This window comes from Mobula birostris, chromosome 1 (assembly GCF_030028105.1).
Source record: "Mobula birostris isolate sMobBir1 chromosome 1, sMobBir1.hap1, whole genome shotgun sequence".
Lineage (NCBI taxonomy): Eukaryota > Metazoa > Chordata > Chondrichthyes > Myliobatiformes > Myliobatidae > Mobula > Mobula birostris.
Window position 1 is genome coordinate 34751766 of NC_092370.1, and position 21980 is coordinate 34773745.

Below are 21980 nucleotides of genomic sequence, written 5' to 3' on the forward strand. Positions count from 1 at the left end.
TTGTACATCGTTGTCTGTTTCATTGGCATCATGTTGTCCATCATCTGTTCAGCATATGCAATTAGTTTTGCTCTTAGATTTCTTACTACTTTCCAAAGGAAGGATCTCAGACCACCAAAAAGGAACAGAGAACCAGAAGTGGACTTTCATTCAGCTCTTACACAAGCACTTGGAGATTTCTGGGATATTAGAATGTATGATAGGGCGCGGGGGTGATTGGTGACAAAACCTGATATCCAGTCACACTGCATGTGACCCACTCAGGTTCTTGAAGTGAAAAATGATCAACTGCAAAACCATAGCCTCTAAAATCCTTAACATCATGGTTCTAATCATTTTTAATGTCTTTTCCCTGTAATTGAGACATTTAGCATGTTGAAGATGAAAATCTCTCAATTAGTTACTTCAGGAAATGCATGATCACACAACTTGTGACAGTAATGTACCACGTCACATACTCACTTCACACGTGTGGTTAGAAAAGGCGTTTAGTTTTCATCGGATGATTTGCATAACATGTGAGACAAGCAGGTGATGGAGATGATTAGTAGTGGAGATCCATACTGGAGGGTGTAAGACTGACTAAGCTCTCCCCAGCTGTACCGAGATACTGCACGTTGGAGTTGGCCATCAATGAACAGGATAATTCTAGAAAGATAGCTTGAAAGAGTGTGTGATTTATTAGAGAACGTTGAAGTAACTGGGCGTGAGGGTGCACCACTTCATTGTATTATTTCACAGGCTTTAGTGGTCTCTTTCTCAAAGTTTAAAAAAAGCCCACTTTCATGTACAGTCAAACACTGATGTACATGCAGGAATTCATCAGGCACTTGCACACCATGTATATCATTTTGAATAGGATATAGTACATGACATTGTCTTGGCCACTCTAGCCCAATTTGCTTTTCAGCACAGTGATCAGTGACTACTGGCAGGCAGGGAAGCACATGTAAGCTATGAGGCGGATGATGGTGAGTGGCTTATGGAAGTGGGACCCCTGATCAAAGTGCTTCCGCTTCTCTTCCATTGTCTCCCTCTTGAACAGTATCTCGCCTTATGGTTACAGTGCAGTCAATGGCGGGCTCGTGTGTTTCATAATCCAGAGATTGTTAGCCAGGAACATCTCAGCAAACAGAATAGGGATCAGAGGAGAGAAGCTGTGAGTTACAGTGCTACTTGTATAGATCAGCCTGTAACTCCTCCAACATTCCTCAATGCCTTTGTGCATTCAGCATACCTTCATTGTGGATTTTGAGAAGCTGTGGGGACATGGACAATTCCAGTGAATATTGTCTTTTAGAGATCATTATCCAAATGCAATTAGTATTCTGCTTCTCTGAAGAGATCGCTCAAATGTAAGTTAACACACTTCTGTTTAAATGCAGAAGCCAACCACTTTCAATTGCACTAACACTTCCTGTGAATTTAGCCTCCCACCTGCTCCCAATTTTTTGGAAGATACTCCAAAGGATGGCATGTATACTTTTGTAAAAGCAACAAATGTACATTGGTAACAAATAATTAACAAAAATAGGAATTTCAGCGATCCAAATGGGACGTACGGGATTGGTGGTGCAGCTTGATGTCAATAGCCATTTCAGTCAGTGTTACAAATCTTAGTTTGCATAATTTCTTAACTACTTGGAGGCTAAGCAAGGAGAGTTGGGATAGACAGTGGCCATAAATTCAATTGTGCCTTTACTGTGGCTGTGAAAAGGGATAGCTGAGTCTAGATCTTCGGTGGCCAGTGTAGGGAGGGGTGGGTGAGGCACCCTAGCAGTGTACTATGATGCAGGGGAAGAGGCAGTGTAGTCCTTTGTTAACATTCAGGGTTTGGAACTGGTAGGATAACCTGCCCTAATAGGAATCCTAAAAAGAGCAATTCATAGAGAAATAATATCATCCATTATGCTTCTGACCTGGAAATGGAATATAAGAACAATCTCCAGAAAGCCACCTCATGTGTGAAATGGCAATTTTGGTCTAAACTTGTGTCTCTAGAGGCAGGGCTTGAATACTATTACCTCTCACAGAATGAAACCATGCCATTTAGGTGACAACAAGGCGTTGCTTCCAGATGAGCTCAATACCTTCTATACTTTCACTGGCAAAACATAGAGGAAGCTTCACAAACTCCCAAGGTCCCTGATGACCCTGTGATATCAGTCTCTGATGCCATCGTGGGAGCATCCTTCAGGAGGAGAAACCCATGAAAAGTGTCTGGGTAGAAAGGGGAGCTGTCCAAGTGCTAAAGACCTGTGCTGATGAACTGGCTAGAGTGTTCAGTGAGATCTCTAACTTCTCGCTTTGGCAGTCTGAGGTACCCATCTGCTTCAAACAGGCTTCAATTCTACTAGTGCCTAAGAAGAACGTGGTAACCTCCCTCAATAGCTATTGTCCAGGTGATGAAACATATTAACTCCTGTCTGAGAAGTGACTTGGATCTGCTCCAATTTACCTCAAATTTCCATTTCATTGGCTCATCACTCAACCCTGAAACATCTGGATAGCAAAGATGCATACATCAGAATGCTCTTTGTCAACTATCGGTCAACAGTATAATACCCTCAAAACTAATCAATAAGTTTCAAGTCCTTGTGCAATTGGATCCTCAATTTCCTCACTTGCATTTCAGATTGGCAACAACATCTCCTCCACAATCTCCATCAGCACAGATGCACCACAAGGCTGTGTGCTTAGCCCTCTGCTCTACTCTCTTTATACTTATGACTGAGAGGCTATGCACAGCTCCAATGCCATATTTAAGGTTGCTGATGACGCCATTGTGCTAAGCTCAGCAGTCAACCAAACATCCAAATAGCCAACCCGAGCTGCCAGTACTCCTCAATATTTCAGACACCGTTGTCATTGGCCATATCAAAAGTAGTGACAAATCAGCATTTAGGAGGCTGTATCAAAGGCCGTGCCAAATCAGCATATAGGAAGGAGACTGAAAATCTGGCTGAGTGGTGCCACAACAAAAAACTCTTACTCAATGTCAGCAAGATTAAGGATTTGATTATTGACTTCAACAGGAGGAAACTGGAGGTCCATGAGCCAGTCCTCATCAGGGGATCAGAGGTGGGGAGGGTCAGCAAATATAAATTTCTCATGTAATCATTTCGGAGGGTCTGTCTTAGGCCTAGCACATGTGCAGTTATGAAGAAACCAGGGTAGTGCCTCTACTTCCTTAAAAATTGTTGTGAAGATATGGCCTGATATCTAAATCTTATACAAACTTCTTTAGATGTGTGGTGGAGACTTTATTGACTGGTTGCATCACAGCCTGCTGGGGAAACACCAATTCTCTTGAATGGAAAATCCTACAAAAGTAGTGGATACAGCCCATTCCATCAAGGGTAAATTCTTCTCCTCTATTGGGCATATCTACATGAAGTGCTGTCGCAGGAAAGCAGTATCCATCGCCAAGGACGCCCATCACTCAGACCATGTTGTCTTCTCACTGCTGTCATCAGGAAGAATGTACAGGAGTCTCAGGAGGCACAGCACCAGGTTCAGGAACAGTATTACCCCTCAACCATCAGGCTCTTGAACCAGAGTGGATAACTTCACTCAACTTCATTTACCCCATCACTGAACTGTTCCCACAACCTATGGACTCACTTTCAAGGACTCTTCACCTTATGTTTATGATATCTATTGCTTTTTTTTTGTTAGTAATTTTTCTTTTTTGTACTTCAACAACTTGTTGTCCTTCGCACATTGGTCTGTTTGTCTGACCTGTTGGGTGTGATCTTTCATTGATGGTATTATGTTTCTTGAACTTACTGCGCCTGCTCACAAGAAAACAAATCTCAAGGTTGTACATGGCGACAGGGTTGTAAATTTACTTTGAACTTTGAAGTATAATGCTAACGCTCGCCTGGTATCAAATCTCTCATGGCATGATGCAACCTGAAATGTTCATGAGTGGACCTTACTTTTGGAGGGAGAGCCAGAATCCATGGGAGAAAGGGGTGGAGTAACTTCTGTACAGAAACAGACAAAAACTGACGGCTAATGTGCAAAAGAAGAAGACAAACTGTGCAAATAAAAAATACTGAGAACATGAGTTGTAACGAACCATTGAAAGTGAGACTGTAGGTAATATAATCAGTTCAGAGCAGTAGTGATTGAAGTTATCTACAATAATGAGAATGAATGTCAAATTAATGTAATTAAATTACACTATAAGTAAATAAAACAATTCAGATTTAAGCCTCCCACTGTCTGATCGTACACAAAAACTGTATAACAGATGTTGAGATAGATGAGCTAGGTGATGCATTTGGAGCCTTTTCCAGCTTGTGATGTACATCGGCACATTTTCACCAAATATTCTTTGATCCAGAGTTAACCCACTTAAAACAAATTGGCTTGAATTTCTTTATCAGCAGTCAGTTAATTGTGCTGATGAGTAGTACCTCCAGCAATTGAACCCTATGATGTGACCCAGGTTATATCTTTTCCTGCCCTGCCCCTCCCCGCATTATCCTATGTCCCAATTCTATTCCAGATTTGTGGCAATTCTAGAGGAAGTCTAGTGGAATAGGCATCACTTTTTGTAGCTGTTACTTATGTTTCAGTAATGAATTTAGAATGTGTCAGAAGACCTTTCAAAATCTCATGATGTTTGGATCTTTTGAACAAAATAAAAGTAAGTCATAATGCTATTTTCTATGGAGCCTTTGCTTTTGCTTAACTCATCCTGTAAGTTATTATATATCTAGATGGCATCTCAGATTTCATTTAACTGCTAAACAGCCAGCTGGTATGGGCAGGTATATGTATGTGTTAATTAGTGATATTTTGGACCAAGAAAATGTACATTTCTATTCCCACGTAAGCATTATATGGTTCAATTCTGCTTTAATTTATGCTGGAGACCAACTGGTGTTCAAAACAACGGGGCCAAGGCAGTTATGTTTCGGATAATAAACTTCTAATAGTCCCAGGGTTTAAAAAGTATAATTAATTATCGTTAAATATGCTGTACATTGTAACTGTTATTCATTGGAAATTCCATTATAACTTGGCAAATTCACAATTTTTCTAAAAAAGTATGATTTTTCATTTCTAATGTTTCACCAAGCAGAAAACTCCAATGGAAAAAGTAATTGTAAAATCTAAGGCCTTGCATTATCTTACTTAGCATGGACCAAGGGCTGTAGATCAAATTGCTGTTGAAACATAAGAGCAACTTTTTGATTTAGGAAGGGTCCTGGGTAGTGAAAGAAGTCATACGCTACCCTCACATTGACTTTGCAAGGTAAATGCATGCATATTTTAATGAGAGGGACATGGCAAACCAGCAGAACTCAATCATTCCTGGTAAGGTTAGGGCATAGGTGACCAGTTAGGATAGAGGTGCAAAAGGGTGGATGTTAGCCTATGTTAAGGGTAGCATTAATGGCCCTTGTAACCTCCAAAGAATACGTTGTAATTTCTCTATATAAATAAGAAAAAACAGTTGTGGTACTCATGACACATACACATCACCCATTGACATTAACAGGTGTAGACTGACTTCTGATAATGCAGCTGCAGCTGTTTTGTATACTCCTAGGTATGTTAAGGTACTCGTATCATGGGAGCAGTATTATACAACATGTGATGTTCATCAAAATAGTCCTGTTCTCATTCCGGTGATATGGATAAATTTGGTGCCACAGTTACTTGTATCTGGATAAACAGTGTGCACAGTAATAAACTAGGAAGAGCAAGTCAGATTTATGACCAAATGGGGATGGTTGTGGGAAGAATATTCCCAGGATACTGTTATTGATTGTGTCTATTTGAAGAAACAACTTATTTACCCAGGAGGCTTTTTGACATTTGATCATAAACCATCTCCCTGCTGAGGAGGATTGTGCGTCCATAATGGATTATTCATCTACACCCTGTTCTCCATCTATTGAAATGAATGAAAATGCTGATGGTTTTAAGGGCAGGAAAACTGTCTTGTCCAGTTTGCAATGTTTGAATTCTGCCTTGATGATGCTTCATTGTAAACAGTGATGAGAAAACTTGTCTGAAAATGCGGAGTGCTGTGCTTGCAGAACCAATGACGAGCTGCCCCATCTGTTGGAAGGCTACAGGCAGATAATCTGCTGCATAAGTTAATGATATCCAGTGTCTTCATGCCATCTGTCATTGTCTCTTATGAACAGAACACCTTGACTGACAGCTATCTTCCTTCCGCTCAGCTCCCGAAGCACCATTAAATCTAGTGCACTGCTGCGTGCCTCCCGTGACTCAGTTCAGTCCCGACTCAGTGCTCTCTGTGTGGAGCTTGCACGTTTTTACTTGGTTCTTGTGGGATTCCCTAAGGTGCTCTGGGTTCCTCCCATATTTCAAAGATGTGCTGGTAGGTTAATTGGCTCCTGTAAATCACCCCTTAGTGGCAGCAGGTAACTCTCTGGGTGTGGTGGGGGGGATGATACAATTCATGGGTATGTGAGAGAAAATAGGTTGCGGCAAAATATGTGGGGGAATGGGAACAATGGGTGAGCCAGCATAGACTTAGTGGTCCAAATGCCCTCTTCCTGTACCATAAGGAAATCTGATATATCCATCATCAAATAAGGTACTTGTCTGGCAATATTTTAATTAAAATAACTTTAAGGAAGCCTACGGGATCCAATGGAGACGTGAAGCTGTGGAACAATGCACATGCTGTGAAGGATCTCAACAGGTCGGGCAGCATCTGTGGAGGGAAATGAACCGTCGAAATTCTGGGTGGAACTCCTTCATCTAGCTGGTTAATGAATGGTCCAGACATGTTTAGCTCATGAGTTACCTGGGCTGGATATCCTATCCGGATGAAGGGTCTTGACCCGAAACATAAACTGTCCATTTACCCCAGAGATACCGCCTGACTCACTGAGTTCTTCCAGTGCTTTGGGTGTTGCTAACAGAATCTAACTTTTTTTTTGCATGTTGCCTGATTATCCTTTTCAGTGGATTCAATAAAAGGCAAAATGGCTGTGTGTATTATGGTCACCCTGCCATAAAATCTAATGCCTTTTTGGCCTACTTCCTATAATACTTACCTGGCAAGGAAAAGCTAGCAGTGTAGTCATCCAGTTAAAATAACTATGAGTCCTAATTGTTGACATTGTAGCTTGCTCTGCATTTTCAATGAAGTACCCTTCCAGTTACTAGTGGGTGTCCCTGTCGTCTCCTAAGGAAAACAGGATAAACTGGTAATATGTGAGATAAGCAGAACCTCGGCAGCTAAGTTATGCTGCCTGCCAGCTGAACTGTGTTAAAATACTAAATTTGTAAGAATTATACACCACAGAAACAGGCCTTTCAGCCCATCAACTCTGTGCTGATGATTAAGTACCCATTTACACCAATCCTATTTTAAACTCTCCTAATTCCCAATAACTTTCCCCAAATTCTATCACTCAAGTACACAGTCAGGACAATTTACAGTGGTCAATTATCCAATCATTTTTCATGTCTTTGGGATGTCAGAGGAAACTAGAGCACTTGCAGACAAAGGGAAAATGTGTAGCCCACATAGACAACTAACATTAAACCTTGGAAATTTACTGCCAACATGACTCATACAGGTGGTTATACACAGTGAGGTTGCATTGTTCATTAGAAAGTTTAAGGTTTCATCTATGAGATTTAAATGAACCTGTAAAAAATGATACACACATTTTATTGCTAATTTGATTAAAGATTTTCAGTCCCTATATAATTGGACTGTGAAATGTTCTTAAGTTCAAGTTTGTTGTATACAAACAAATGAAACAACTTTCCTCCGGACCATGGTACACTCACACAACATATATCACACACAGTGCACATAAACTTAAATATAATCGCATAACTAACTTAATATAATATAATTGAAGTAAAGCACAGCCCAGGTAAACAGTAAACCACTCGCTGTGCTAGTGATTGGACCTTGGTGTGGCAGGCTATTCGCTGGTCTCACAGCCTGAGAGGTAAGTTGTTACCCAATCTGGCAGTCCGAGTCCTGATGCTTCTGTACCTCCTGGGTCAAAGGAATTGTGGGAGATGGTAGAGATCCTCAGCAGTGGTTTGGGGCCTTTGCCTGCCGTGTTCCTGGTAAATGTCTCAAGTATGAGGGGGAGAAACCCTGGTGATACTCGTGATGGTTTTTACTGTCCTCTGTAGAGTCTTGAGATCCAATGCCTTGCAGTTTCCGTACCACACAATGATACATGCGGACAGGGCTCTCACTATGTGCTCCTGTAGAAGGTTGTTCGAATAGGGGCAGAGAGCCTTGTGTGCCTCAGTCTCCTCAGAAAGTGGAGATACCGCTGTGCCTTCTTGACTAGTGAGGAGGTGTTGTGACTGCAACTTCGACTATCCATTATGCGCACACTAAGGAACTGGTCCAGGTTAGATTGACCATTATATGCACACAAAAGGAACTTAGTGCTCTCCACGGCAGAGCCATTGATGTGCAATGGAGATTGGTCAACCTGTGCTTTCCTGAAGTCCACAATTATCTCTTTTGTCTTGTTCAATTTGAGATACAGTTTGTTGTTTTGCACCATGTCTGGGTATGGTTTTAGGAAAAAGCTACAGTTAAATCAACACTGAAGTAGGATTTTCCTCCTTGTAAACAGTAGGAATTAACTAAATTTATTGTTGGCATTTCCTGTCCTCTGACAGAAGGCGAGGTATATAAGTTATTAGGGCTTGAGGTGTAGAGGGAATAGCTAAAATTAGCTATGGGTTCTTCTATCGTTCAGGCCTTGTGCTGCTAAGAATGAGCTAAAGGTAAGAGCATAGCTGGTGCAAACATTTATAGCTCTGTACTGTCTTTTGAAGGTACGTCATCTGATCCATTGATTGTAAGGAGTGAGGCATCATTGTTCTTTTGTGGTGCTTGATAATAACAATTGCCTTTCAGGGGTGACTCAGCCATTAGAATTGCAATTCAAGTGATGCTGACTTTTCTTAATACTTGGGAGTATAGTGAAGTCTCAAAATTAATATGATATCTGGAAGCAGTAGAATCACCTGAATTCAAAGTGATATTAGCACCTTAAAAAGACTTCTCTCCTTTCAATATTGTTTATATAGCTATGATATTCTATTATATTTATATATTTAAAAAAGAATAATTGCTTCTTTTGTGACGAGAATAAACATAAATTAAGATGTTAGCTGGCCTGGGCTAGCACCAGTGGCATCAGCAGTTGTCTGCCACCTGTCCTCAGGAGAAGGAGAGATAAGGAACACAATGAAGCAGCATTTGGAGGTGTTAATGAAGGAGCCATCAGTCTGGGTATTGTCAAGATCGGCTCCCCCTTTGAACCCTGAACTGTTTGAAGTGTGATGGACAGGCGATACCCCAGCAGGGGGATAAAAAGGGACAGGTTCGCTAAGGCAAGGACACACACGACACCATGAGGTAACGAGACCCTGGAAGCGGTGCCCCCCCCCCCCCGCAAGTCGGCGGGAGTCATTTGGAAGGCTGGTTGCAGAACCAAGCCATAGACGCACAGGGTGGAAAGGTACGATCAGCGGGAACCCGGTGTGTGTCCACCCCTGCTTGGGTGCCAGGTTCACTGCAGAGGATCGACCGCATCTGGAGGAGGGGTCACAGTCGGTGACCTCAGGTGACATCACAAAGGACTCGCCCGAAAGCTGCTTGTGAGCAATATCGCAGGTCTATGTGTGGAAGCCGTTTTGAATGATCATTCGTTCTTGTTCTCTCTCTCCTTCCCCAACATTGTCCATCGCCATGGCAATGATTACTGCGAACTGAACTAAATTGGACTGAACTTTGCGTCACTTTGAAATTGGTCGTTTACCCCTAGACGATGATAGAGCTTGATTGATCCTGTTATCTTAATTCTGTGCACATGTGTGTTTATCATTGCCGAACTGTTGCATTTATTATCCTTTCGATAAGAGTACTGTGTTGCTTGTTTCTTTAATAAAACTTTCTTAGTTCTAGTAATCCAGACTCCAACTGAGTGATCCATTTCTGCTGGTTTGGCAACCCAGTTACGGGGTACGTAACACTTTAATGAGGGAAATATTACAATGTCTGGAATATATACTCATGAATCAGAGGTGCAAGAATTCAGAGATAATAGTTGGGGAACGATCCAATTATTGAACAATATGGTATTTATATGTCATATTCATAGTTCCCATTGTTTACCCAAAAATATAGGAATTAGATCATGTTAAAGGAAATAAAAATCTGACACAAGTTTTCTTTTACAGGGGGAAGTTTTACATCGGGATCCGGAATTTACACAGGAAGCAACTCACTTGCACATTCTGCAGGCTTTAACAATTCACAGCAGGTACTGTATCTTCATACTTTATATTTGTGTATAAATCAAAACTTGAATCATGTCTCTGCAGCTGAGAAATAAAAAACATACTAGAATAACAAATAAACTCTTCTCAGGCTTCCAGCAGGGTACAGATTTCGATTATAACCAACATTTCAATGACATACTCTCCCATCTTCTCCAAGAAGAGTTTTTATGTCATGTATGCCAGGAAGACACTAGATCCCTTATACCAGAATAAGTTCAACAACCGTCTTAATATTATTTAATGTTAAATAGTTCAATAGCCCAAATATAACATTAAGGGCTGCTTTAATTTGTGAATACAGAGCAATTAAATGATAAGACCTCAAGACTTAACAGCAGAATTAGGACATTCAGCCCATTAAAACTGTTCCGCAATTCCATCATGGCTGATTTATTATCCTTCTCAACCCCCAAAGCATTTGATGCCCTAACTAATCAAGAACCTATCAACCTCTACTTTAAATATACTCAATGACCTATCCTCCACAGCCGTCTGTGGTAATGAAGTCCACAGATTTACCACCCTTTGGCTAAAGAAATTCCTCCTCATCTCTGTTCTAAATGGTTGTCCTTCTATTCTGTGCTGTGCTGTCTGGTCCTAGATTCATCCATTCCACATCCAACTTTTCCAGTCTTACTAATATTTGATAGATTTCATTGGGGCCCTTCTCCCCCCCCCCCCACCAGCCCCATTCTTGTAAGCACCTGTGAGTACAGGGCCAACCAACACTCCTCAAAGATTAACCCTGTCATTCCCAGATCATTCTCGTGAATTTTCTCTGGACTCTCTCCAATGCCAGGACATCCTTCCTTAGATAAAAGGCCCAAAATTGCTCACAATACAGCGAGTGTGGCCTGACCAATGCCTTATAAAGCCTTAGCATTATATCCTTGTTCTTATATTCTAGTCCTCTGGAAATGAATGCTAACATTGCATTTACCTTCCTTGCCACAGACTCAACCTGCAAATTAACCTTTAGGGGATCCTACACGAGGAATCCCAAGACCTTTTGCAATTTTGATTTCCGAATCTTCTCTCTCTTTAGGAAATAGCCTATACCTTTATTCCTTCTACCAAAGTGCATGACTATACACTTCACGACACTGTATTCCATCCACCACTTCTTTGCACATTCTCCTAATCTGTCTAAGTCCTTCTGCAGACTTCCTGCTTCTTCAAGACTCCCTGCCCCTCCATCTATCTTTGTATCATCTGCAGACTAGACCACAAAGCAATCAATTCTGACATCCAAATTATTGGTGTATAACATGAAATGAAGCAGTCCCAACACCGACTCTGCGGAACGCCACTAGATACCGGCAGCCAACCAGAAAAGGCCCCCTTTATTCCTACTGTTTGCCACCTGCCAGTCAACCAATCTTCTATCCATGCTAGTATCTTTCCTATAATGCCATGTGTTCTTATCTTGTTTAGCACTCTCATATGCAGCACCTTGTCAAAGACCTACTGAAAATCCAAGTAAGCAATATCCACCGACTTTCCTTTTTATATCTTGCTTGTTATTTCCTCAAATAATTCCAAATGATTGGTCAGGCAAGACTTTCCCCTTTAGGAAGCAATGCTGACTTTGACCTACTATTACATATGCCTCCAAGTCCCCGAAATCTAATCTTTAGTAATGGATTCCAACATCTTCCCAACCACTAAGGTCAGACTAAATGGCCTATAATTTCCGTTCATCTACCTCCCTCCTTAAATAGTGGAATGACATTTGCAATTTTCCCGTCCTCTGAAAAATAGCCTCCACCATTTTGAAGTGACTGATTGCCCATCACCAAAGCACCTGCCTGTTTCCTATGGTAAATTCTTTTAAAATGCAAATTAGGTGCATGATCAGATTCCATTAATGCAATTGCTATTTCTGTAGAAGTTAGTTGCGGGGTGCATATTGACTAATTCTACAGGAATTAAGTGAGTAAAGCAAAACTCAACTGGAAGCTTAAAATTCTTTCTCTGGGGCCATCGACTGATATGTCATGGATCCTAAACCCACTTTTTCTTTTCATCAGTACTCCACCTGGTCTCACAACCTCCCCACCCCCCACCTTCACCCCCCCCAACTACTAAACCCCCAAAACATTCAGACTGTTTCAAAATAATGCTGACATCTTCAATCTCCTCAACCTGCCCTCTACCCTTTTGCCAGCAGAGGATCCATGTTCCAATAGTTCCCTCTTCTCTTTTTTTTAGCTTAATCCCAAGTGGGAACAATTTCAATATATACGTTGATCTGCAACTCTCTGTTCAGATGGTACCTACACCAGTTCAGGATATGCAGTAGATATTCAAGTGCTGCCCTATTGGTGCATCAGTAGCACAGTATGGAAGTCCATACACATTCAGTACAGTTGAAGGCAGAATTTGTCTGTATTGTATCCATTTCAATACAGAAAATCATAGTGAAGGGCATCATTTGGGGTATTACGCCAATTTTCATTGATACTGAAAATATGCTCAATTCAGTAACATACTCTATATGTTCAGTTCAATATCATATTTCATGACACTATTCTATAACTTCTGGCATACATTAAAAAGTACCTTAATATATCCTTAAGAGCCCTTTTTCATAACTTGGGCTGTGGTTGCCATCAAACATCTATTTGCATTTGAAACAATGGGGATTATTTCATGGTGACTGTCAGTCATGCTAAGCCTCCTACTAGTGAGAAGTCGGTCCTGCATATCTTGAACTACCAAGAAAAGAAACGTACCTCCAGCATATCAGTATATTTGAAACAATGGCCAAGGCACATTGCAGGGTGTTAGGGTGCTTGAGCTGTTAGGGAGGGCTTAAACTAATTTGGCAGGAGGATAGGAACTGCAGTGATGGGGTTGAGGATGGGGCTGGTGCCTAAGTAGAGGCAGAGACTGTGAGTAAGGACTTGCAGATGATAGGTCAAAATTGCAGACCATGGGATGAGTGGAAGTGTAACATAGGGGCAAAATCGAAAAGGGTGATGAATACAGGACTGAAGATGTTATATTCGAATGCATGCAGTATAGATAGTAAGGTAGATGATTTTGTAACGTGGTTAGAGTTTAGCAGGTATGACAATGCGGATGTCACTGAGCCATGGCTGAAAAAATATCATAACTGGGGCTTAACATTCAAGGATCCATATTGTATCAAAAGCACAGGGAGGTAGGCAGGTAGTGGGGTGGCTCTGTTTGATAAAAAAAATCAAATCAAATCCTTAAAGAGAGGTGACAGAGCATAGCAAAATGGAGAAATCTTATGGATAGAGTTAAGGAAATGCAAGAGTAAAAATGACCTGGTGGGAGCCATGTACAGGTCTCCAAACAGTAGCCAGGATGTGATCTACAAGACCATAGGACACAGGAGCAGAATTAGGACATCTGGCCCACCGAGTCTGCTCTGCCGTTCAATCGCGGCTGATCCTTTTGTTTTCCTCTTCCTTAACCTCAGTTCCTGGCCTTCTCCCTGTAACCTTTGATACCATGTCCAGTCAAGAACCTATCAATCTCTGCCTTAAATACACCAAAAGATCTGGCCTCTACAGCTGCATGTGGTAACAAATTCCACAAATTCACCACTATTTGGCTAAAGAAATTTCTCCGCATACACGAGATAATCTGCAGATGCTGGAAATTCAAACAGCACACACAAAATGCTGGTAGAACACAGCAGGCCAGGCAGCATCTATAGGAAGAAGTACAGTTTCGGGCTGAGACCCTTCGTCAGGACTAACTGAACGAAGAGATAGTAAGAGATTTGAAAGAGGGAGGGGGAGGGGGAGATCCGAAATGATAGGAGAAGACAGGAGGGGAAGGGATGAAGCCAAGAGCTGGGAAGTTAATTGGCTAAAGGGAAACAAAGCTGGAGACACGACAGAAAGAAAGGGGGAGGGGAGAACCAGAGGAAGATGAAGAGCAGGCAAAGAGTGATTGTGAGAGGGAAAGAGAGAGAGAAAAAAGGAGGGGGGGAATAATAAATGAATAAATAAATAAAATAGGGGATGGGGTAAGAAGGGGAGGAGAGCATTAGCAGAAGTTTGAGAAATCTATGTTCGTGCCATCAGGTAGGAGGCTACCCAGACAGAATATAAGGTGTTGCTTATCCAACCTGAGTGTGGCTTCATCTCGACAGTGGAGGAGGCTATGGATTGACATATCAGAATGGGAATGGGACGTGGAATTAAAATGTGTGGCCACTGGGAGATCCTGCTTCCTCTGGTGGACATTTCTCCACATCTCTGTTTGAAGGAGAGTATGTGCCCTCTTGTCCCAGACTCTCCCACCATAGGAAACATTCTTTCCACATCTACTTTGCCTTGGCCTTTCAACATTTGAAATGTTTCATTGAGATCCTCCCTCATCCTTTTAAATCCCAGCGAGTATAGACCCAGAGCCATCAAACATTCCTCAGATGATAACCCTTTCATTCCTGCAATCCTTGTGAACCTCCTCTGGACCCTTTTGGTGGTTGGGAAGTTGTTGGAGTCGATTGTCAAGGATGAGGTTACAGAGTACCTGGAGGCATATGACAAGGTAGGCAGAACTCAGTGTGGATTCCTTAAAGGAAAATCCTGTCTGACAAACCTATTACAATTTTTTGAGGAAATTACAAGTAGGCTAGACAAGGGAGATGCAGTGGATGTTGTATATTTGGATTTTCAGAAGGCCTTTGACAAGGTGCCACAAATGAGGCTACTTAACAAGATAAGAGCCCATGGAATTACGTGGATAGAGCGTTGGCTGATTGGCAGGAAACAGAGAGTGGGAATAAAGGGATCCTATTCTAGTTGGCTGCTGGTTACCAGTGGTGTTCCACAGGGGTCCGTGTTGGGGCCGCTTCTTTTTACGTTGTACATCAACGATTTGGATTATGGAATAGATGGCTTTGTGGCTAAGTTTGCTGACGATACGAAGATAGGTGGAGGGGCTGGTAGTGCTGAGGAAACAGAGAGTCTGCAGGGAGACTTGGATAGGTTGGAAGAATGGGCAAAGAAGTGGCAAATGAAATACAATGTTGGAAAATGTATGGTTATGCACTTTGGCAGAAGAAGTAAACGGGCAGACTATTATTTAAATGGGGAAAGAATTCAAAGTTCTGAGATGCAACAGGACTTGAGAGTCCTCGTACAGGATACCCTTAAGGTTAACCTCCAGGTTGAGTCGGTGGTGAAGAAGGCAAATGCAATGTTGGCATTCATTTCTAGAGTAATAGAGTATAGGAGCAGGGATGTGATGTTGAGGCTCTATAAGGCGCTGGTGAGACCTCACTTGGAGTTCTGTGGGCAGTTTTGGTCTCCTTATTTAAGAAAGGATGTGCTGACATTGGAGGGGGTACAGAGAAGATTCACTAGAATGATTCCGGGAACGAGAGGGTTAACATATGAGGAACATTTCTCCGCTCTTGGACTGTATTCCTTGAAGTTTAGAAGAATGAGGGGAGACCTCATAGAAACATTTTGAATGTTGAAAGGCATGGACAGAGTGGATGTGGCAAAGTTGTTTCCCATGATGGGGGAGTCTAGTACCAGAGGGCATGACTTAAGGATTGAAGGGTGCCCATTCAAAACAGAAATGTGAAGAAATTTTTTTAGTCAGAGGGTGGCGAATCTATGGAATTTGTTGCCACGGGCAGCAGTGGAGGCCAAGTCATTGGGTGTATTTAAGGCAGAGATTGATAGGTATCTGAGTAGCCAGGGCATCAAAGGTTACGGTGAGAAGGCAGGGGAGTGGGACTAAATGGGAGAATGGATCAGCTCATGATAAAATGGTGGAGCAGATTTGATGGCCTGAATGGCCAACTTCTGCTCCTTTGTCTTATGGTTTTTCCAATGCTAGCACATGTTTTCTAAGATGAGGGACCCAAAACTGTTCACAGTTCTCAAGGTGAGACCTCACCAGTGCCTTACAAAGTCTCAGCATTACATCCTTGCTCTTGTATTATAGAGCTCTTGAAATGAATGCTAACATGGCATTTGCCACCCTCACCACCGGCTCAACCTGCAAGTTAACCTTTAGGGTGTTCTGCACAAGGACTCCTAAGACACATTGCATCTCAGATTTTTGGATTTTCTCCCCATTCAGAAAATAGTCCATACATATATTTCTACTACCAAAGTGCATGACTATGCATTTTCCAACATTGTATTTCATTTGCCACTTCCTTGCCCATCCTCCTAATCGGTCCTTCTGCATACTACCTGTTTCCTCAACACTATCTGCCCCTCCACCAATCTTCGTATCATCTGCAAACTTGGCAACAAAGCCATCTATTCCATCATCTAAATCATTTATATACAGCATGAAATAAGTGGTCACAACACTGACCCCTGCGGAACACCAAGAGTCACTGGCAGCCAACCAAAAAAGGATCCTTTTATTCCCACTCGCTGCCTCCTACCAATCAGCCAATGCTCTAACCATGATAGTAACTTTCCTGTAATACCATGGGCTCTTAACTTGGTAAGCAGCCTTATGTACGGCACCTTGTCAAAGGCCTTCTGGAAGTCCAAATATACAACATCCACTGCATCCCAGAATTTCAACAGGTTCGTCAGGCGGGATTTTCCCTGAAGGAAACCATGCTGATTTTGTACTCTCTTGTCCTGTGTCACCAAGTACTCCATCACTTCATCTTTAACCATTGACTCTTAACATCTTCCCAAACATTGAGGTCAGGCTTACTGATTCCTTTAAGCTACCTCACTCCTTTCTTAAAAAGTAGAATGACTTTTGCAATTTTCCAGTCCTCTGGCACCATGCCAGAGTCCAATGGTTTTTGAAAGATTATCTCTAATGCCACCATAATCTCTACCGCTACCTCTTTCAGAACCCTAGGGTGCAGTTCATCTGGTCCAGGTGACTTATGTACTTTTAGATCTTTCAGCTTTTTGAGCACCTTCTCTTTTGTAATAGTAACTGCACCCACTTCTCTTCCTTTACACACTACAGAATCAGGCATACTGCTGGTATCTTCCACAATGAAGACTGATGCAAAATACTCATTTAATTCATCAGCCATCTCCTTCTCCCCCATTATTACTTCTCCTGCCTCATTTTCTAGCGGTCCCATATCCACTATCATTTCTCTTTTATTTTTAACATACTTAAAAAAAACTTTTACTATCCACTTTGATATTATTTGCTAGCTTGCTTTCATACTTCATCTTTTCCCTTCTAATGATATCTTTACTTGCTTTCTGTAGGTTTTTAAAAACTTCCCAATCCTCTGTCTTCCGACTAATTTTTACTTTGCTTTGTTGTATGCCCTTTCTTTTGCTTTTACAATAGCTTTGACTTCCCTTGTCAGCCACGGTTGTACTATTTTGCCATTTGAGTATTTCTTCATTTTTGGAATACATATGTTCTGCACCTTCCTCATTTTTCCCAGAAACACACGCCATTGCTGACATCCCTGCCAGCAGCTCCTTCCAATTTACTTTGGCTAACTTCTCTCTCAGACCACTGTAATTTCCCTTACTCCACTGAAATACTGCTACATCAGACTTTACTTGCTCCCTATCAAATTTCAAGTTGAACTCAATCACATTGTGATCCCTGGTTCCTAAGGGTTCTTTTACCTTAAGCTCTGTAATCTCCTCCAGTTCATTACATAGCACCCAATCCACTATAGTTGTTCCCCTAGCAGGCTCAATGAAAAACTGCTCTAAAAACCCATCTCTTAGCTATTCAACAAACTCACTCTCTTGAGGTCCATACCAACCTGATTTTCCCAGTCGACCTACATGTTAAAATCTCTCATGACCACCATAACGTTGCCCTTTTGACACACCTTATCTATTTCCTGTTGTAACCTGTGGTCCACTTCCCAGCCACTGTTGGGAGGCCTGTATATAACTGCCATCGACGTCCTTTACCCTTGCAGTTTTGTAACTCAACCCACAAGGATTTAACGTCTTCGGATCCACTGTCACATCTTTCTACTGATTTGATGCCATTCTTTACCAGTAGAGCCACACAACCCCCTCTGCCTACCTTCCTATCCCTCCAATATAATGTGTAACCTTGGACATTCAGCTCCCAACTACAGCCATCCTTCAGCCATGATTCAGCGATGGCCACAACATCATACCTGGCAATCTGTACTAGTGCAACAAGATCATCCACCTTATTTCTTACACTATGCGCACTTAGACACAGTACCTTGAGTACCGTATTTGCTATCCTTTCTGATTCTGCATCCCTAAAGTTTTGATACTCAGCCTGTTGGCTGCAGCTAAGCCCCATCACCTGCCTGCCCTACTGACAGTCTGACTGCACACTATCTTTATTTTTTTACCATCCGAGCTATCCTGAGTCTCTTCAGTCCAGTTCCTACCCCCCTGCAAAATTAGTTTAAACCCTCCCCAACAACTCTAACAAACCTGCCCGTGAGAATATTGGTCCCCCTCGGGTTCAGGTGCAACCTGTCACTTTTGAACAGGTCATACCTCCCCCAGAAGAGATCCCAATGATCCAAGAACCTGAAGTCCTGCCCCCTACAGCCGCTTCTCAGATACGCATTTATCTGCCAAATCATCCTGTTTCTACCCTCACTGGCGCGTGGCACAGGTAGTAATCCAGAAATTACTACCCGGGAGGTACTGCTTCTCAGCTTTCTACCTAGCTCACTAAATTCTCTTTTCAGGACCTCTTTGCTTTTCCCTTCTATGTTATTGATACCAATATGTATCAAGACATCTGGCTGCCCTCCCTCCCTCCCTCTCCAAAATGTTGTGGACATGATCTGAAATATCCCTGACCCTGGCACCTGGGAGACGACATACCATCCGGGTGTCCCATTCACGTCCACAGAATCTCCTGTCTGTTCCCCTCACTACTGAGTCCCTTTTTACTACTGCCCCCTTTTTCTCTCTCTTTCCTTTCTGCACCACAGACCCATGCTCAGTGCCTGTCACCTGGTTGCCATGGCATTCTCCCGGGAAGTCATCCCCTACAAAAGTATCCAAAGTGGTATACTTGTTTTTGAGGGGAGCGGCCACGGGGTGCTCTCCTCTAACTGCCTACTTCCCTTTCTCCTGACAGTCACCCAGCTACCTGCCTCCTGCAACTTTGGGGTGACTACTTTCCTGTAACTTTGATCAATTATCTCCTCACCCTCCCGTACAAGCCGAAGGTCATCCAGCTGTTGCTCCAGATCCCTAACACGGTCTTCAAGGAGCTGCAGCCGATGTACTTCACACAGATGTAGTTCCCCCGGGGACTCTGGGGAACAAATTACATTAGGAGATAGAAAAGACATTTAAAAAAGGCAATGTTGTAATAGTCATGGGGGATTTCAATATGCAGGTAGATAGGGAAAATTAGGTTGGTGATGGATCCCCAAAGAGGGATTTGTGGAAAGCCTACGAGATGTGTTTTGGAGCTACTTGTTTTGAGCCCACTAGGGGAAAGGCAATACTGGATTGGGTGCGGTGTAATGAAACAGATTTGATTAGGGAGCTTAAGGTAAAGGAACCCTTAGGAGGCAGTGATCATAATCTAAAAGATTTCACCCTCCAGTTTGAGAGGGAGAAGATAAAGTGAGATGCCTTCACTTATGGAAGACACTAGCAATAAGCCAGAAATACGAGCATTGCAGGGGGAAGAAGTGAATGTAGCTACTATCACTACGGAGAAGATGCTTGGGAAGTTAAAAGATCTCAAGGTAAGTAAGTCACCTGGACCAGATCGACAGTGTCCTGAAAGAGGTAGCTGAAGAGATAGTGGAGACATTAGTAATCACTTGATTCTGGAATGTTTCCAGAGAACTGGAAAAGTGCAAAGGTCACTCCACTCTTTAAAAAGGGAGGGAAGCAGAAGAAATAAAATTATATGCTAGTTAGCTTGACTTCGGTGGTTGGGAAAATGTTGGAGGCCATTATTAAGGCTACTTCGAGGTACTTGATAAAATATACCAAAGTTAGCCTGCAGGAGAAATCTTGCCTGACAAATCTGTTGGAATTCTTTGAGGAAATAACATGCAGAATAAATGGAGTAAATGGGTGTTGTTTCCTTGGATTTTCTGAAAGCCTTTGACAAGGCACTGCACATGAGGCTGCTCAACAGGATAAGAGCCCATGGTATTACAAGAAAGGTACTAGGATGGATAGAAGATTGGCTGGCTGGTATCCATTTAATTTGAGCTCTGTACCATCATCTTAACTGCACTTCTGCTTCAGTTCATCTGTTGCTGAAACCTTCATCAACATCTTTATCACCTTCGCACAAAACTAATACCAGTACTTCTGGTCACTGTCCCGAATGCCACCTTGAATTAAGATCAACTGAAGCTTTCCTGCTTGCTTTGTCACCTGCACCAAGCCCTCTGGACTATGTCCATCACTGCTCAGAGAGCTGCAATGGCTGCCAATCAGATTTTGAACTCCTACTCTTTGATTTCAAATCCCTTTATTGCCTGAACTTTCCATTTTATCATTCCTTTGTTCAGTCATACGATTCAAGATCTTTGAACTGCTCTAAATCTAGCCTGCCATGCATCTTCAATTTTAATTGCTCAACCACTAACAACCATGATGCTTGCAAAACTGTTGCTAAGGCAATTTGTTCCTTCAGTCTGCCTTTCTGCCTCTCTTCCCATCTACGTCTTTAAAACACTTTTTTTTTGTTAGCTATGTCTTTGACCAAGCATTTGTACAATACCCAACATCTCTTTATGGAATTTGGGGTCATATTTTACTTAATAATGTTCCTGTGGAGAGTCCTAGGCTAAAGCTGCTACCTCCCTGTAAATGAAAGTTGTTGTTTTCTGATTTTATGTTTGATGAAAGAAGAGTTTCTTTGAAGAAGTGAAAACTGGAATGAAAGATGTGCCACAATAAAAATCACAGCTGCTGAAACATGAAAGTAGCTTATGCAACCACACAATATCTGTACAAATCTGTTCTTAGTTGTTCAGACTGTATCAACATGATCCACAAGCAATCTCTCAAACTATAGCAATGCTTTATATAATTCAGTGAAAATATTATTGAATGTATACACTTAGAAGTTTCTGCCTGGAACAAAATTCTTAGATATGTACAGTATAAACAGTGTCTTAAGTAGTACAATACAGGAATGCCAAGCTGATTTACAAAAAGGTAATGCAAGTTTAATACTGCAGCATTCAAGTCACAGAATGCCAATAGTTTTGGCTTCTAGTTGCCAAATGTATCACATTGATTCAACCAAGAACATTTTATTAAAAGGTGAGTTTTTCATCACTGTGTTTACATATAAGTAATGTATATTTCTTTTACTGAACACCATTTTGCTGAACACCTATGCTCTGTCCGCCAGAGAAAGCAGGATCTCCCAGTGGCCACACATTTTAATCCAACATCCCATTCCCATTCTGACATGTCTATCCACGGCCTCCTCTACTGTAAAGATGAAGCCACACTCAGGTTGGAGGAACAATACCTTATGTTCCGTCTGGGTAGCCTCCAACCTGATGGCATGAACATTGACTTCTCTAACTTCCGCTAATGCCCCACTTCCCCCTCGTACCTCATCCATTATTTATTTATATGCACACATTCTTTCTCTCTCTCTCTCCTTTTTCTCCCTCTGTCCCTCTGACTATACCCCTTGCCCATCCTCTGGGTTTTCCCCCCTCCCCCTTTTCCTTCTCCCCAGACCTCCTGTCC

At 42.1% G+C, this 21980-nt stretch overlaps 1 protein-coding gene across 1 annotated transcript in view; it reads left to right on the forward strand.

Annotated features, from left to right (window-relative positions):
* The window catches only part of eya1 (EYA transcriptional coactivator and phosphatase 1), a 197198-nt gene that overhangs the window by 54819 nt on the left and 120399 nt on the right, over nt 1-21980 (forward strand). Inside the window, exon 8 of the mRNA XM_072253224.1 lies at nt 10231-10313. Coding sequence (XP_072109325.1) covers nt 10231-10313 — 83 coding nt within the window. The remainder of the gene's footprint in view (nt 1-10230; nt 10314-21980) is intronic.